The sequence below is a fragment of the Neodiprion fabricii genome, chromosome 6, assembly GCF_021155785.1.
Source record: "Neodiprion fabricii isolate iyNeoFabr1 chromosome 6, iyNeoFabr1.1, whole genome shotgun sequence".
NCBI classification, from domain to species: domain Eukaryota; kingdom Metazoa; phylum Arthropoda; class Insecta; order Hymenoptera; family Diprionidae; genus Neodiprion; species Neodiprion fabricii.
In genome coordinates, this window is record NC_060244.1 from 5,846,877 (window position 1) to 5,865,575 (window position 18,699).

The window sequence follows — 18,699 nt, forward strand, 5'->3', positions numbered from 1 at the left end:
CTTATTGCGGCAAATGGAAAAAAAGTAGAATACAAATGAACCGTACAGAGAGTATCTGGGTTGGATTTTAATGTGCTCAACTCATTTTATCCTAAAAAATTCTTATATATAAATATTTGGTTGCTGGTGAAACTAATAAAGGGAAGGTACCTCATACAGGAAAACCGAATAATTTTCCTTAGCATTTGAAACTGAAAAGTATTTAGAATGATTTATAAAACACACAAAAGATCAAAAGAGTACACGATAGGAAGTAATGCTATAGTACTATATGTACAAGACAAATAAAGCGATAGTCTTTTCAAGGTAATTAAAAACTTTGTGTTATCTGATATTAACTCTTTTTTAATTGATATCTTCGATCTCTCTCCACTGCCTTCAACACAACCATAACTGAAAGTAATTGCAGACCTAAAAATATTATAATCACAAAATTCCAATGTCTTTGGCAAAACAAGAATATCAGTACGAATACAGTACAAATTTGTTACGTAAGAAAATATTACACTTATACATACCTATAAAACCATTTTATTAGATTGAATATAAAAATCCAAGTACGGGTAACGAATTTAGAAAAGGGCCTTTAAGTTGTACGATGTAAAAAAAAAAAGTGATCATTTGTAAGAAGATATGTGATATCGGCCTAGATTTAGGATACGAAATATGAATATTTAAGCATATTTTATGATATAGATAATATTTGAAGAAAAATCGTACTAGAGTTTAATCGGAAGTATTCTCTTAACTAATGGTTATTAATTTTTTTTTTTTATAACAATTTTTTCTCCCTGATAAATCTACGCCCCGTTGTGCCTACTCAGTCGATGTAGAAGTAAACTTCTAAAAAATGAGTTTAGAAAACCGATTACCTAAATAGGTTTTAAAACATTTTTAAAAACAACCCGACAAATACCTCGCATTCACATACATATTATTCCCGTATTAAAAAATAACACACTGTGTCAGTTAATTAAATATTCAGTTTTTAGTTTATGATATGAAGGAAAACTCCCTAAAGTATTCATTATAAAAAAGAATTCACCGCCACTGCAATTCGACAGAAGATCTATAGTCCTTGCACGATATTCGTTATCCACTATCAGTTCGTCGCAAAACTTACCGCGTGCATATTCTAGCAACACAAATGTAAAACTGTAACTGCAATGGTTTGCTAAAATATTAAAAAATGTTAAAATAGCCAGGATATAATGATCTGATGTAAACATTAACTTTTAGCAATGAAATGTCTCAACTCACAAGCCACGTCACTGATCATGGCCAAACAATACGTTGTTATACGTAATGAAATTTAAATGCAATAAGACAAAGCAAGTAAATATGTCACATCACTTCTCTCTGTAATGGCAGTAGCCCACTTGTTCAAGTTACAAACAAGATGATGCCACCAAAGGCATGCTTGAAGTTACCTCTAATGTTTCACAAATATACTGGAGTTTTTAGAGGTAAAATAGTGAACATGTTTAATTTCTATTATTCTTAAAGTTTTTCATATGATGATCTACGCTCATACAGGTATAATCTATTCTTAAATCATTCTTTTATATACAATTAGTGGATTCAATTCACGCTTTACAACAGCCCAATTCCAATAGCTAATAGTTAAGGAAATAAAGTGAACATGAGTAACCCCAAAATGATTACACATATTTTTTTTTTTTTCTGTCTACGCTCTGGATGCAACTCAAATTTCTCAATAAATGTTAGCTAAATATATCCTATTTTTTGTCTTTTAAATATATTTTTCATACACTATATCCTTTCAATATATTCTGTAAAAAGGGAGTAGATCCAATGTATGTACGAAAATGTTATATCTCAACACACATCTCTGGAATTCTTATATCCAACATGCACAATCTGCAAATGAAATTTTCATATATTGTTCAACTAATACGTCTTGGCTTGTTATTCTCAATTTCTCCACGAAGTTATTCAACAAGTAAATATATTGATAGAAATCACTATTGCGCTTAATTGCCGCTTTTCAGTTTCCTATAACACAGAATTCAACAACAATTATATATTATTTAGCAATGCACAACCCAAACACGCTGTTAACATTAAAAGGTGAAAGATCTACCTTGTAGTCACTAACTTGGTAATTATAGCATGTAGAAGATAGATACTAACTAATTCTGATTGTATTTAAGAAAGATTCAGTTTTCAGATCCTGAAAATACCAATGGCTGAAGTGCAATACCGATTTTGGCATGTCTCAAAAGCAAAAAGATCAATTATTGGTAGTAAAAACTTCTAAATTGAATTTGAGACTAGCAGGATTATCATCTTTGCTCGAAAATAAATAACAGCACCCTTAGACAAGGTGTGTAATGTAACAGATGCTTTTTTACATTGATCACCTAATGGGAAAAAGTCAATCGCAAAATAGGAACGGGACGGCTGAGAAATTATAGGATAGAATTATCGAAGTCGATTGATTATTTGCTGTTGCGCCTTAATTTTGATTGCTTATCGTTACACTTACTTATAAAACTACGTACATGTATGTTTATATTTACACGAAAAATTCAATTGTAATATCATCAACAAATGTTGCAAGCATTATGTACGCAATATTGAAAAATAATATTCTACCTGTTATTTTTTTTCTTCTTTGCTAATATCATCTAAATACAGGGACCACATGGTCACTCGTCATTGCAATGTCAATTATTGGTTTAAAAAGTAACGAGAGGACCATCTTTCGTTTGTACTTTTCATTTTTCCTTGATTCAAATGTACACCCATTCAATATTAATGGACTCTTTTATTTTATTTTAAAGCCGGATGATATTCTCAATATCGGAAAAGCACATGGTATTTTAGGATACGCGGAGTTGAATCTTTTTTAATCTACAGTTACCAAACGTCAGTGGTCAGCTGCGTATTGTGCGACTTGGCAAATGATGAACTATCTAATCGTTACGATTTATCAGCACTGCAGCACTTGGAACAGTCAAAGCAGCCGGTGTGCTATCTTTTGATGGACCAGGATGTTCTGTTACTGTTTCCAGCCGTTCCTTGATCGAGTTGACTTTGGAGATCCCTCACTGTTTCTTGAAGACGTCTTTTTTCTTCCAGCAAAACGCTGACGTCTTCTTGGGCAGCATTCAGACATGAACGCAAAACTTCTGATTCTTCTTTGGTACGACGCAATTTGGAATTTTCTGCGGATAAGCGCTCGAACGTAGCCAGTCTACGCTTCAATTCTTCATTATCAGACTTAAGTTGTTGGGTGAATTGCCGCAAACTGCTCAACTCCGATTCGGTTTCTATCTCTTTGGCGCTTTGAATATTCCCATTCGATATCGTAGCTGCCGAGCTGCTTTCCACTAGAGTACCAACTGTTGGATGGAATGTCCGGTTTATAACGAAAAGCAACTAATAGCTACAAAAAACACACTGACCCAGCACAGCTATTATACTAAAGTCTCGTATGCCATGCTTGCTCTATCACTGCTTGGTAAAATTGATTATAACATTTTAAAACAATTTCGTGCTAGAGAATATTTTTCAGTGAATTTCTTCAAGTCCTGTGCAATAATAGTTAAATTCTCCTTCGATTTAGAAAATAAGTTTGAAATTTTGACAGCTATCCAAAAGCTGATGAAAGTCCTCGGCAAATAGCTAGAGTATCGCGATTTTAACTGTTGTATTATCGTTCAATCTGCACTAATTTTTTGCTGCCATTCGATCCTAGATGACCGAAAAACGAGGACTTTATTATTATCGCTAAATTTCGCAAAAGGTGATGACATAAAACAACATGCACTAGAATATTCAGATAGCAGCAAAAGTTTGAATACGACCCAACAATGCTGCTGAATTTGTGCCGAAGAAAGCTCTACATCTAAATAGCTATAAATTGCTAAATGTGTGTTTTTCCAATGCTCACATTCGAGAGGCCTTCTGAGTGCACAGGACAATAATGCAACATTTATTACCAATAACTGCAAATGAAAATGCCACTTGATATGGCGAATATGGCAGAGAAGATCACTATTTGTCATAGTTCGCATGGTTACAATAATATGTACATATCAGTTTCAGAGGTTCCAAAATTAACTTACTTTTACACTATTACATGTAATACATAAACAATGTGAAAACACGTATAAATACTGTTTCAACATAAAACCACGACATAAATGAGAGCTAAGATTTAGAATTGAATTGAAATTAAGAGTGAATGCTACCTTCACACCTTGTTTAAGAAAAGTTTTAGTAATTACTGGACCGTCATTACCACTATATGCTCAAGGGCTTTCACGACAAGTAGACACTAATGAAAATTCAAAGTCTTTTCTCTCAACTTACCAATAGGTTCAATATGGAAGACTCCACTGCTGTCCCGCGAGATTCTCAGTCTAGAGATATCCAAATCTATTGGAATCGGTCCAGGTGATGTTATGTTATTTGGTGGACGATCTTCGTTTAGATGCAACGAGATATTTTCCAAGTATATCTGAGTAATGTAAAATAGAAATCCTTAGTATTTGGCAAGCTAAAACCAAGTGGTCAATTTACCTGCATAGATATTGGCTTTGGTATAACTTCGTCTTCTGCCAAGTCAGTCAGGCCAGTAACCGAGCTCATGGATAACGTCAGTGGAACATCCGCCACTTTAACTTCTAATCTATCTTCGAACAATGCCATCACGTTTGCTTTGTCCTGCATATCTATATTGTCACTAGATACTTGAGGTTCCAAAGGTGCATTTCGATCCTTTGAGGATCGTCTGCTGCTTCCGCTGGTACTTTGACTGGCTCGTGAAAGTCTGCGATAGTCTTCTTTATTTTTCAAACCGTGTTCCAATCGAACTTTTATACGTGATCTACAGTCAGAGTCACAGGGTAATTCAATCCATCCCCGAGACCGAGAGCTGAACTTGGTCTGTTTGATAAAATACATTAATAGCAGAACTATCGGGATATCCTTTGAAGTAGGTAAAATTACGCTACCAAGTCCTAGTTTCTTAAAAACCTCAAAAACCTTATCGTATCGCGCGTATAATTCAAATAATTCTTTATCAGAGCTGATTATAGCAGTCCTTGACAAGATTTCAAAATACTTCAGTAATTGATGATTTTAAAAAATTTACAAACAAGCATATTATTTATCTTACGACAATTACATACAAGGTACAAAACACTAAATGGGGGGAGATTAAACAAACGATGTTTCCTTTGTATGTATGTACATTGTAGGTAAATCAATCTGCAAATTCGTATTTAATAACTTGAGACAAATTTAAAAAGTAAGGGAAACCCATGCAAATTATTATTCGCCTCTGCAATGTTATTCGCTCAGCCAGGGAACTGACATGCAATTATTATACAAGCTATATAGCCCATATGTGGTGTGAGTTTGCGGATTAAGCTTGTGCCTCTTGTTGTAATGAGCACTACTATGGTTACATGCCAATCCATGAAGCATGCCGACCTAACGATTACTATGGGCCATTTTTAACAATAATTGTGATAATTTTGATTCTCTACTAATTATCAGTGTCAACTGAAATATTTAAATATGATACGGATAACAATGAACTTCCGAAAAGTCGTTAATGAACCTTTGAAATTAAATAGATTTTCTGACACTGTAAAGCACTTCTTCGATGCCTAAGATGTATAACTGAGGCTTTCTTTTGCGTTATAATTATAGCAAAAGTATGAGATAAGTGGATAGTGATTATTAAATCAGTGAGTCGTTATCAGTTTGCGGTGGACTACCATGTACAATAGACTCCTGATTCTAATTAAGATATATTAATCTGTAAAACCGTTCTACCACATGCAATATTGCTTATATGCTTAAGGTAGGTAAAAATATAAAATGATTTGCCAATACCTTTCTCTTGGCCTGCCACAAGTGCCACACAAAAACATTCACAAGAGAGGGAGAGACGCGGGAGAAGGCATGCAAAAAAGTCAAGAGACAAAAATTTGTATAAATATATATGTATGGTCTTATAAATTAGTATTAGTTTGATTTGACGCAAACATTACCACATAACTACTTTGAAAATTATTTCAAAATGCAACGGTATATCATGTAGGAACGGATACACCAATGCATGCACTCGACTAAACGAATCTTCCAATTCAGACTCATTTTTCGGAATTATCACACAATTTGTAGTCAAAGCAGTTATGTAGTTCCGAAGTAGATGTAGAATGAATGTTATTTGAACAAGCTCGAGTATAAAAAGTTGTTTGGCTAGTGACATGTACCTTCCCATTGCGTTAGTTTGTAAAGCTCTTAGTATAAGAGAATTGATTTTTGTAAATAACTGGAAAAAAACTGTACCTGTTTTATAACGGTTTAATTGCAATTATAATTACAAGAAATAGTCTCACCTGAAATTCATCCCATGGTATCGACGGGCATTCCTCGCTACCTACATTCAACACTTGAACTTTGATTGCCGACGCGAAACCAGATGACTGCTGGATGAATTCTACTTTTGAAAGTTTGAACGTGGCAATGGAGACCTGTGTAAATCACAATTATATCTTTTTAAGAATGTGTAATTTTTTATAAAAAGCAATAAGTACCGAAGCTCAAAGAGACATCTATGCAATATCGAACACAGTGCTGGAAATTGGGTGAAAAACATAACTCTGATACAATGTAACACGAATAGAAAATGTAATTTACCAGATCTCTTCTTCGGCATACACTATCCATGGAACGTTCACTCTGCGTATCCGGAGTTTCCTCTACGACTTCACTTGCTTCTTCAACGGTAGTGATTCGAATTGTATTGTCCACGGCAAACGCCGCGTCGAGCCTTTCCTGTTCCTCTAAGCTAACAACAACATAGTTTTCACTATCCGAACTGACATCACTTCGCATTGAAACTGTGTCGCTACTTCCATCCTCTGGTGAAGGTTTCAGGGCAGAATCAATTGAAGTCATTAAATTGCTGAATCCTTTTTTCATCGATGAGAATCCAGCATTAAAATTATTTGGCATAAATGGTGGGGTAGAAGCGATTAGTATGGGTTTAGGCAGTGGATGTTCGGTCTGCGCCTCGGTTTTCCGACGATCGTGAACTCGGAAACTCGTAGCTATTGGTTGGGCTTCAATTGATATAAGTTGTTGTTCAATGGGTACGGAATGAGACTTGATAGATTCAGTACCATTTTGTTTAAAGGTAACTACAGGTTGCGTGACAATATCAGTTCGTGGAAAGTCCATGGATAAAGATGAGGAGACTTCGCTTTGCGGAGTTTCCACATCATTCGACGTGTTCATTCGTTTAGCGCTAAAATCCACTCTATGATTCACAGCGCTATTCTGCCACGGACCAGATCCGCCGAGATCATCCGCTATACTGGATGAGTCGGGAACAACGGATTCCAAATCTCCCCCAGAGTTTTCTTTTCCAGGTGTTTGTGACGGCATTACGAAAGTAACCTCTAGTTGCGGTATCAGCGCGCCAATAACTAACGATCCTCCCGACTCTACTTTTAATATCTTATTTGAATCGACTGCTAAAAACGTTGCCATTTCGGACACAATCTCAGCCAGTCTCAACAGGAACAGGTATTGATAATGATTAATTTGTACGCTAACTAAATTGCTGATATAAGCAAGTCCATGAATATCTGCAGTGGGAGGAGCTTCAACATCAGGTGACGATTTCACTTTCATGTGTAACCAAAGCGTAAGAGGAAATGCATCCAGGAATGGAACTGCCCGATTCTGACCAACGGCTCTAGCACCAAGAAAATCACCCCAAACTGGCTCCAAGTGACAACACCAAACGTCTTTAGCTTCGATCCAGAGAAGCTCTCTGCTGAGCTGACGAACCATTTCATTAATAGAATTACTACTGAAATTCTGAGGTGGATTCCTGATGCCATCCGTACCTAAACCAAATAATGGAGGATCTTAGCTCTGATATGAAATAGTATTGATAATATAAACACGAATGCACAATATTCTGTCTAAGGAATATTGTTTGAAAGATTACGGCCCATTTCAGATTGTCGTTTTCTTCCAATTCTTTTTGCACTCGACTTAGCAGACCATCCAGACAATTTTTAAGACAGATAAATGAGAATTTAAATTTTCCAAGACACCCAAGCAAAAATTTACAATCATCATATTCCCAATTTGAATAACTGATAGTACCTGCACAGTGACGAAGGAATTTGTCGGTAACTACATGGTAGTCTCCAGGTTGACTAGGAAATTCAGCACCAAAAAACATTTGACCCATTTGAAAAGCATTCAGGCACTGGGCCAAATCTGCTCTGGAAGAACGCTCAGTCGATCTTACGTTCGTAATAGATGCTCTGGATGTTTGGATATGAAGAGACTTAGGACGATCTCTTTGATTTGGGTGGTCTTGTTGACTTTCAAATATAACCTATTCATATGTTTATTCACATTTTAATTGCATACTTGTGTGCAAACGAATTATTCTATGTGAATTGTCACATTGTGAATTGGTTTCACTTTCAAATACTCACCCTGGGAAGGATTGCTTCTATTTTAACGTCAAAGTACATCAAGTTGGGTGAAGCAGGAGGAGCTTCTTCGCTTCTGTTTATCAGAGAATGATGTAGATTCAAAGCAAACGAGTTGAACCACAAACAGGAAGAAATATCAAAGTTAATTTGAACAGGATTGAGTTGTACGTAAAATTTCGGTGGTGGCACTGGAAAAAATGCAAATTAAAGTATATCATTCCATTGTTTGTGCAAACTGTAAATTCAAAATTGCACATGATGACCTACGTGGAAATGGTATGTCTCCTGGATAGTAGTAGTAGGTGAATTCCGCATGCAGAATAGTCACGTCCTCCGGAAAGCAAAATCGGTCTCGATCCCCTAATATAAAATAAAACTATAAGGAGATCAGTGTTCAGAAAATTTCTACAAGTGCCAATGACATGCTACTGAAAAATACTTTATAATGATGATTTTCGGTTGAATTCGTTCAATCAACACACGTTCGTATACGTACACATATAGAAAATGTCCTGAAAATTCTTTATTCGATTTATGTTGCTGTGTTCAACGACAGACGCCTGGAAGATCACACAAACTATTGTAGACCTAAAACAATGACTACTGCTCTAAATTCTCAGATATTTATCATCAAGACAAGAATTTCTATCCATTGTATGATTTATACATCACACTTGTGATGAAAACCAACTGAAAACAGGACATCTACATAGACAATGTTTTTTGAGTTTCAGAAAACGTCATTTCATTATCTTTCAACGGGCAATACTGATGAATGTTTTTATCTAAGTGTTTCGTAATCAGCATTTTCTAAACACTCCACAAACATTAAAGGCTACCAGACAATCGTCAACATAAAACCATACTTATTACGTGTATATACTTATAATCAAAGGTGGCTAATGACTTTATCAAGATAACTTTGTACATTTCTATTATCTACTTGGGCCACTCTCTCATTATTCGTCAACATATAATAAAAATGGTAACCACTACATTTATGAACAAGCATAAGACAGCTATTTTTCAATTATACCTGCAGTATGCCTCTTCCTTGTTTGAGCTACGTATACCCAACGAAAAATATTATCAAAGAAATCGTCAGAACAATAAATAGAAAATACCATATAAATAAGTATATATTTTTCTTATGTTCTTTGAAAATTGTCAAGATATATTACCTGCGATGAATTCTTTTGGCACAGGTTTCCGAGCAGACGTTGTCACCTTATAAAGCGTAAAATCGTCTATTCTAATGATCACACAAGTTGTCATAAGCTTGGCCAATTGTTCCAGCACATAATTTTTCACTGGATTACCACTGGGTTGATTCAAAGTCTTTTTTTGTTCCTGGACACTGGCAGATTGCGTTTGTTGTTGGGCACTTTTTTCAAGATTATCCGAACTGCCCTTAGCGGAGTTACCTGTTTGTAGATCAGTAATTGAAGTTTTTAAAAACCACATATAAGTATTTAAAAAAATGCATGATCTCGTCAGAGTAAGACAAACTGATTTTTCCTTTATAAAGCCTTTATAAAAAATTATCTATACCTATTTTGTTATCTACCTGTAACATTAGCTTGACTTCTAGTCAGAGGTGAATGCTGCGTCCTTGTCGAGTCAATGAGATCCATAAACTGGCTGCGAAAGGCATTTAAAGACTGCTGCAGCCACTGGTTGTGCGGCGTTGCCCCTTCCCTGTACTTGGCCCAATGTTTCCTGTCCGCCATAGCCAGATGATACGGATAATAATCGATTTGAAACTTGACCAAAGATACTTGGAGTGCACCACCATCGCTGAGCTCTGGATATGAAGATCTGCCAGCTGTGAACATTGAAATAAAAAAATGATGTAGTTCCATCATGTGCCAGAGAGGAAGAGAATTAGCCGTTGAAACATGAAATTATGCATCAAAACTTACGCCCTGGATCGTCGCATAAATGTAAGTCAATTCTCTGAGATAGAAAGTGATAGGAGGTTTCGACAACGTCAAATCTTGTGAAAAGTCTAGATATTGCAGTATGGGCTTGAGTCTTTGTCCTGGATTGCTGAGAAATTTGTGCTTGATACTCTGGCAAAACCTGTAAACAGGAGAAGTTTTTCAATTGACCAAATAAGAAATAGACATGTACTGTACCTCTAGCTTTCTAGCAGCTTTCGTCTTTCTCTCCAACACAGTAGCCTTTTCAACAAGTCCACCAAGAGAGTCAAGAAAGTGGAGCGCCGCTTTCAATTGGGAATCCGTTAAAACCCACAAAAGATCATCAAGTATAACAACCAGCCTACATCCCATTACAAAACAATCTGTAATACACATTCATTGTTACGAACAATTTCTGAAATATGCTTAGATGAATTATCTCCATCTCTTATAAACAACTGAAAGTAAGTATTTTATTCCTGATCTGCTCACCAGATATTCTCTTTTTAATAGTTATTCGACACCTAGCTTGATTGGTAAGCAGCCGCAGTGGTGTTAGTTCTTTATCTTTAGTACTACAAGCCTCTATCCTAACAGTCTGCCATTCCAGTTCCTTAAATATGAGTAATTGTCCTCTATCAGGATCTTTCAGGCGTGTCATTCTGAGATCGCATCGCTGCCACTCAGGAGATTTAGACTCCACCATGATACGAGACATCTGTATAAGATTTGGTCGGTTACCATAGGACAAATATATGATGCCAAGCAAAGAAACTGATAGATATCATTGAAAAGTTAGTACCTGAACAGAGGCAATAAACGCTGGGCTTTTGAAAGTGACAGAAACTGTATTAACAGCAACAGTCATTCCGTCGATCACCTTGTGAATGAAGGAATACTTTGCAGGTCCTGCATAGGAAGATAATCCTTGAGGCGTTGACATGCTCCTCAAGTCCTCGCATGTCTCTACTTCGATATGAACCTCGTCCAAGCTCTATAATGAAACCAAATTTCAAATTCTCATTCTGTCTGAACATAGTTTAGCCTTCCATGAGAAATTCAAATAGTTTCTGCCACGCGTAAGAGTAGAAAACAAAGGGCGAAGGTAATCCCTTACCAAGAATATAGGAACACTTTTGAGCTTGGTCCATTGTATTCTAAAAGTGACTCTATTGCACCAGGCGCTTGTGAGTCGCAACCAAGAAGGCAGCTCCAGTAGGTCTGTTAGTACAATTTCATCGAGTTCCAAGTTAGTGAGTTCTCCCTCACCCTTGAACGTGCTCAGATTAATTTTATCGGCGGATAAATTCTTGGTGAACCTTTGTAAAATAATGATAATAATTATAGATTATAGGATAAGAACTTTGGATGAGGCTTTTTTTTTTTTAAATCAATTTCAGGGATAAAAGTTCACCAGTAATCATCAGGGATCTGAATTTTTCTGGGAATTGATACGAGTTATCGCATTGTCAAACATAGATCTGTATTCTTGACCTGCTCTGATATTTCCGTAATCGTATACGTGATAAAACGACAATTAAGATACATGTAATGAGATTAAAAACGCATGAATGCTCAATCAAAATGCATTCGATCTTGTAGGTTTATTAAATAAATATCACAATCTAATCGCGGGCATAAATATAATCAAAAGGACAAAGAGTGTTTTGACAGGTTGCAACGTAAGAAAAGATCGGTAGACGTGATCGAACTGCAATTAGCGTAATGACGATAAGAATGCGTCGGGCAAGGGATGAGATATTTTCGAAATTCAACCTGTTCTTTATTAATGGAAAGAGTATTCGCACATTTGACGTTGAAAGTCTCTAAAATAGATGTGAAATATGCCATACGACATATGTACGTGATTATTCTCTGCTCATGTCATGGGCGGTGCGCAATATTAAAACTTGGTGACTAGAAAATATCCAAGAACATGCAGACGCAGGGGTGAATTTGTCGGATAGGAAGGAAAACAGCCAACATACCTCGACAGGTGTTTCAACAACTGGTTTTTAATTATTGACACCATTTTCGAATGGGTATTAGTAAAATTTTTCAGGATCAGTGCATTTTCACATGGTTAGATTTCGACCATTTGTAACACAGCCGACATATTTCCGCGACCACCACGACGACTATCGCGCCATGCGTCACCTGACAGCCCTGCCCGCAAGATTACGGAGGCTGCGCACTCTGCCAAAAGCGCCAGAAGTCTGCGCGAACATCGGACCCGCGACGTCATCGCGCTGCGTGTTGGGTTGCCGTTTTACCCTCATCAGGCGCAGCAGTGCGCGCACAGAATATTGTTTCAATCTACTTATGCACCGCACTTGGCGAATTCGATTTTGATTAACCATAGATACACCGGTTGCTGACTGAGTAATTCCACTTCAACGTATTTACCTTCGCTAATGAGGATTGAAACCGTAAAGGCGTATTTTTTCCTTCCCATTTCGGTCATGCCGGAATTGGTCAAAATTCATACAATCTGTTGGTTGTCGTATCGAATTTTTATCTACCGTAGTAATTTGTTTAAATCTTCGTACCAGACAAAGTCTTTCTTTAGTACATAGATAGTGCTTCTCAAAAAAGGGTAAGGGAAGGGGGGAGGGGGGCAGGAAGACAAATAAACGTGATTCACTTTACGCCCGAATTATGTAAGAACAATCTATAAGTGCAAATATACGCGCACGATAAGGACCTCTAATTATAGGTAATCCAGGGTACACATGCACTCCGATGTCGCCCCGGCGAAACTCGAAGCTGCTCACATAAGATCGGTTTTTATGGTGTGCATCCGCCTAATGTCCCGGTATGCCCCTTTCAGATATAGTAGATTAATTAGAAGGATGCGTATCTTTGGTACTTCAAATCAGGTAATTAGCTTATTTCAATTTGTAGGCCTGGTTATATTGTGCATACCTTATCAGCAAGTGGCTATACGATATATTTCAACATCACTACTCTACCCGCAGGCTCAAATTGAGATGAAAAAATGTATATTACGAAAATGCTTTCGCAAAATCGTGCTCACTTATTCCGATGTATTAATACGTCGAAATTCTTGTATTTAAGGCTAGCGTTTGACGATAAATATTATCTCAGGTAAAGGAAATACCATTCCTCAGACTTATACAAAACGCAGTTGCGTAAATAAAATAAATTCTTACGATCATAATAGAGAAAAACGGGCAGAAATAAATGGCATGTGGCTGTTTGCTGAAAGCTGCTTTTACACTCAGACGAAATTTATTCAAGCATACCGTACCAAGTACCAGTTCTGGATTTTCATCGCAAGTAAAGATAGTCTTACACTCTGCGTATGCAAGGGATAGCATTTTCTTTACAATTAGACACTGCGTTAATCGGCGAACAAATTTTTACGCACATAAAAAAACTGGTTTTCAGCTTAACTAATATTTTTCCGGGATGTAATTAAATTCCGACCGGAGAAATTCACCATTTTATTGCAACCGTATACTGAAATGATTACGATATCTTAATCTCGAGACCAAAGTAGAATAATTTCGTATGCAGATCGCAATGCCGAAGTACGTTTATTTTTTTCATTATCTTTTTTTCACGTTTCAAACCCAACATTTTCTACTGAAATTTTCGATTCTATCAAAACGTTACCTAACTTGTCTTAACATTATTACGCACGCTTGATATCCAAGTATTTGAAAAGTTCAATGTGTAAATTACGCGAATCACTAAAATTCGTACAACTTGATTGAAATAAAAAAAAAAATAAAAAAAACTCTACGAAGACAATTAAATCAAAAGATTCTTACCATCGTTAAAACGTACTTTTAGATAATCCACGTATGCCTTATAGATCGATATTGTTGACACAAGTAGCACGACAAGACTGAGTTGCTGGATTGCAGTTTTTTGAGTATGAAATAACATGATCTGCATGTAGAATGAAACTGGCGATTAGAATAGAGTAAAAACAAATACAGTTTCATATCCAGTCTCTTTCCAAGAAACTTTGAAACATGATCGTCAGCCTTTGCCTGTACGCTTCGAAATCAAGGTTGTCAAAATAGTCGACAGATTGTATTTCAGGACCGTTCCCCTCGATTCCAGCCTCAGCCTCCGGCAACAGAATGATTTTAACCATCAAGCAGCAGTGAAGGGCCTCGGCGCCAACCCATTCTTTGCACTCGGCCAAGAAGTGGCTTCTCCCAAAGTTACCAACGTCACAGTTAAGCTCCTCCAGGGTTCTGACAAGCCGATCATGGTACATGTTCACCAGGTGATCAAAGTGGCATATCAAAACGTTTTCCGCGGTGCTGGCGATTAGGAAATAGAGAAGATCCCTCACCGGACTGAGATGGCTGTAAGTCTGAAAATCGATGAACTTCACCGCCTCGACGTTACCTTCGCTGTCGTCACGGAACAACATGTTGTTAATCGAGAAGTCGGTGTGGCATATGGTCCCAAACTGATTCGTCGGCGGCGTGTTGATAGTATTGACGCCGTTGTCCAAAGCATTGGCTATCCGAGCGTAAAACGGATTGAGCCTCTCGTTCTCCATGACCATGTTCTTGCAATTTTTAACCGCACGAAATATGGAGGTCCACGGATGGCTGAAGGTAACCGCCTTCTTCACGAACTTGGCAAATACTTCGGGTTTCTTTTTTCTCAAGGCGATCCCGAGGCCGTGAAAGGTCGCCAAAGTGCGGACCGTCATCTCCGACTGAGCCCGATCCAAGCCCTTCCACCTGTTCCCACATTTGTAACCAGCTGCGACGAGGTTTTCCAGGAGTATGACGGCGTCGTCGTCGGCGGCCTTGGTCTTCAGATCATCGGGTATCCTGGCGCCGAAGAACCTGGGAAAGTGGTTGAATACCTTGGATTTCGGGATTCCGTTCTCCAGCTGAAGCATCTGATACGCCGGCAGTATCTCTTCGTAGGCGGCGACTTCCTTTGGGAACGTTACGGCGCTGTTGAAAACGTCCTGGAAGAACTCGCTCGGCAGCATCTTCGCGACGACGTTCACCACCTTCGGCGTGGCGAACTTGTTCCTCCGTACCGTCACCTTCACAGCGAGCAGCACGCTGCCGTAGTTCGAACCCGGGGGTGTCAACATCTTTGCCTCAAAGTCGTCCACCATTACATTTTCACCGTAGTCTCGTTCGAACAGGCTTTTTATGACTTTCCTCAATCGCTCGGCCGAGTTTCTCACGATTTCCTTCGCCGCGATCCACTCGTCATTGTCTTGTCTGAATAAGTAAGGATCAGTCAGTAAACGCTGCCAAGAAAGTCTGACGGCAGTTAAAAAAGCACAGGATGGGTTTCTCTATGCCAGGTGACCAGCGAAAATATTCATTTCAAATGATATTGGAAAATAAATAACGATCGAATCATTAGTCACTGCGATCAAACACATTACTGGAATTATTTCAGAAACAGGAGGAGAATTGCAACTAGGCTAAATAATAGTAATAACTGATGATTAATTACTCGCTCTCCTGAGGTGTTTGCACCCTTTCGACTCCCATCGTAAAAAATTCAGCGTCGTCTAATTCAATTACTCTGCACTTGAACCGGCCAATTATAGATTCCTGCGTAATTTACAATGGCTACGCAGTTATTCCAATCCCAGATATCTTAAGATACAGTCGACCTTGCCTTGAAGGTATCAAATTATCGGGTGCAATGGCCGTTGCACGTAATTCTTATACACTCCAATAAATTATAGACGTGGTGATGAGAATTCTTGGACAGTTCCAAGTGGCGTTGCACAAACCTGCCGACTGACAATCAGGCAATTGTAAAATTCGGCTTAGACTCCTATATATGCACTAGTGAGGCTCACCCGACGCGAGTGACTTTAGTCAGATTTTCTTTATCTTCCGCATAGAACAGTGCCGTACTTTGGGATGCAAAAAAATGAGCCTCAGTCATTGTTTCTGCGTTCCGGTCTTTGTCGAGCATATGAATGTTGAATAATTTGCCAGATTATCATCTTTACCCATTCACTTGAAACTGAAAATATTGACTCGGAACGTCTTTATTTGAGCGCATAAACACTTTTTGGGCAATTTTGACATGTTTCGGAAAATGAGTATTTTATTCAAAATTTGCGATTTCCTCGCAATGTGAGAATAGTTCTACAAAATGAATATTGGCTATAGATTTGTCAGAACACTTGATCACTGTTTTATACATTTAATAATTATTTAAAATGCAGTATATCTCGAGAAAACAAAAAATTAAGATTGTACACTGTAGTGTACAAAAAAACCAACGGGTTAATCGACAGAAAAATTTACAATCTTTATGGCCTTAACAATTGTGATTCTGATGACTCTGATTTGTTTAAACAGCAATTCTTGGTCACAAGGTTGCAGAGATATTTTTCTCTCGTGCGTTGGAGAATTCCGAATTTTTTTGTTTTCAACATTTCAGAACTATTAGGATTGCAAGTGTCTGTCAGATATTCTTAACGAATTCAACTGAGATTATATAACATTTCTGACTCTTGATACGATTTTGGCTGGTTTTGATTTTTATTCTCGGAAAGGATTTGAACTTCCAGTCCATGAATTTTTTCATAGGCTCTACATACTATTTAAAAACTTACTCGAAATCAAGAAAATCGGACGCTATTCAGGCCAATTCGGATGTAAATTAATATTATCCGCGTATTTTCGTTCAGAAACAGCCTATAATTGTTACGAACGAAACAGCAGCTGTAATTCCATAGAAAAGCTCACAATCAGTCAAAATCCGTGGAATATATTCTATGCCCACAGTTTTATGTGAAAGCCAATGATTTCGCTTGATCATATACCGATGTGGAGAAAAAAATTTCGACCGTGGAAACGGCTGTGCAATGTAAATTATTAGAAAAAAATCTTGACAAAAAAAGTAATCCAATTTGTCGAGAAAATTTTAACGATATAAAAAAAAATCACGTATTCAAGGGAGAAAAGGATCCGAAAATTCTTGGTACTACGCTGAGATATCAAGATTATCACAAGTAAATGTTGGATAACGCCAGTATATTACATTATTATCACTGCCTGCATTTTATCTGCACTTATCGCCATCCACATAACGACAATACTTGATCTACGTACGTACAGGTGAGCGATTTTAGCAACTGCAGATCCAAGAGTACAGGTGTTGAATTTAAAAATTGCAAAAATTTCATTCGTTTGCTGTCACTCGGTCGATCGTCTTGATTTCAATATAAATATTCACGGGAGCGTAATACAGTGCAACGTGAAAAATGTCTTAACAGTCATTGTACAACTCAGTTAATGCGTGTACTGCATGTAAGAATAGCAAAAAGAAAATGAAATAAATATTATTCTCGCCAGAAGGTGAAAATTTTGTTAAAATTCCGTAAAGTCGTTAATCGAAGCTCAGTAGACGGTCCCTTTCGACTGTACTGTACTTGTACTGTATGAGGAATTCTGATTGAGGATTTTGAATTTTGTACGAGGCAAAGGTGAAACTGCATAGGTATAACCAATCAATCAAATCGCTGTACATATTTCGTGTTTAACTTGTGGATGACGTCAACGTACTTCTAGGCAATAAATAAAAAGCACGACTGCTTGTTACGAGCAGAGTTCCGAGATGAAGACTGTGAAATTGAAATCTGACCACATTATTCAGTGATAACGCGAAGAATACTTGTGGAATTATAATTTACGATGTAGAGAATCGAGCTACGAATATATAAGTAGGTACAATTGTAATTGAATGGTTTGAGTTTGAAATTTGTGATTTCAGGGCCTGGAATAAGATTTACAGTTGATTGTAGTTTCAATTTCTTCATTTTGTTATTATATCTTTATGTACTTTCAATATCAGTAAGCGAATGAAGCCGCATACGATTACATCGTGATACTGATTTATACTGTAGTCGTAATTTCATGTACCCAGCGAAATTTATTGCGACTTTGTGACACGCAAAAAATCTAATACGGACTTCGTTTGCAGGCGACAAACCTAACGGACCTTGAATTTATCTGCCAAACTGCAAATCGTCTCAGGACGTACATCACCAAGGCTGCTGCCTTTTGTGCATTATCTTTATTCTTTCGGGTTGAAATGGTTTGGCTTTACAGATATCATATCTCTCGAACTTATGGTCGGCGGGAAATCGTGAAATTAAACAATTAATTAACAAACAATCTTAAGGCTTGACTAAGTCCAATCTCGGGACGTACAACGGCAAGTGAACGATATTGAAATGATCCAAGATATTAACTGAGCTGTGCTTTTTTTCTGACTGGTAAGTC

The 18,699-nt window shown here is 37.4% G+C and overlaps 2 protein-coding genes across 6 annotated transcripts; both read right to left on the reverse strand.

Annotated features, from left to right (window-relative positions):
• Positions 1–1,602: 1,602 nt before the first annotated feature.
• On the reverse strand, positions 1,603–12,593 carry LOC124185485 (UHRF1-binding protein 1-like). 5 transcript variants are annotated; one of them, XM_046576315.1, is made up of 19 exons: positions 12,418–12,593; positions 11,547–11,748; positions 11,232–11,423; positions 10,922–11,147; positions 10,646–10,812; positions 10,430–10,589; positions 10,075–10,332; positions 9,689–9,931; positions 9,544–9,570; positions 8,775–8,867; positions 8,508–8,695; positions 8,167–8,404; positions 6,685–7,901; positions 6,384–6,518; positions 5,875–5,886; positions 4,552–4,917; positions 4,342–4,489; positions 3,920–3,933; positions 3,219–3,368 (listed from the first exon to the last, which is right to left on the reverse strand). In XM_046576315.1, exons 1-19 carry the CDS (start codon positions 12,459–12,461, stop codon positions 3,357–3,359), a joined length of 3,942 nt encoding a protein of 1,313 aa, XP_046432271.1. In that variant the 5' UTR covers positions 12,462–12,593; the 3' UTR covers positions 3,219–3,356. The 5 variants fall into 5 exon arrangements, with proteins under 5 accessions (XP_046432267.1, XP_046432270.1, XP_046432269.1 ...); XM_046576311.1 differs by lacking the exon at positions 3,920–3,933 and having other exon boundaries at positions 1,603–3,368; positions 12,418–12,591; XM_046576314.1 differs by lacking the exons at positions 3,920–3,933; positions 11,547–11,748 and having other exon boundaries at positions 1,603–3,368; positions 12,418–12,591.
• A 1,048-nt stretch (positions 12,594–13,641) lies between these two features.
• On the reverse strand, positions 13,642–16,223 carry LOC124184886. Its single transcript, XM_046575061.1, has 2 exons — positions 15,905–16,223; positions 13,642–15,663 (listed from the first exon to the last, which is right to left on the reverse strand). Exons 1-2 carry the CDS (start codon positions 15,940–15,942, stop codon positions 14,400–14,402), a joined length of 1,302 nt encoding a protein of 433 aa, XP_046431017.1. The 5' UTR covers positions 15,943–16,223; the 3' UTR covers positions 13,642–14,399.
• Between the last annotated feature and the right edge of the window lie 2,476 nt (positions 16,224–18,699).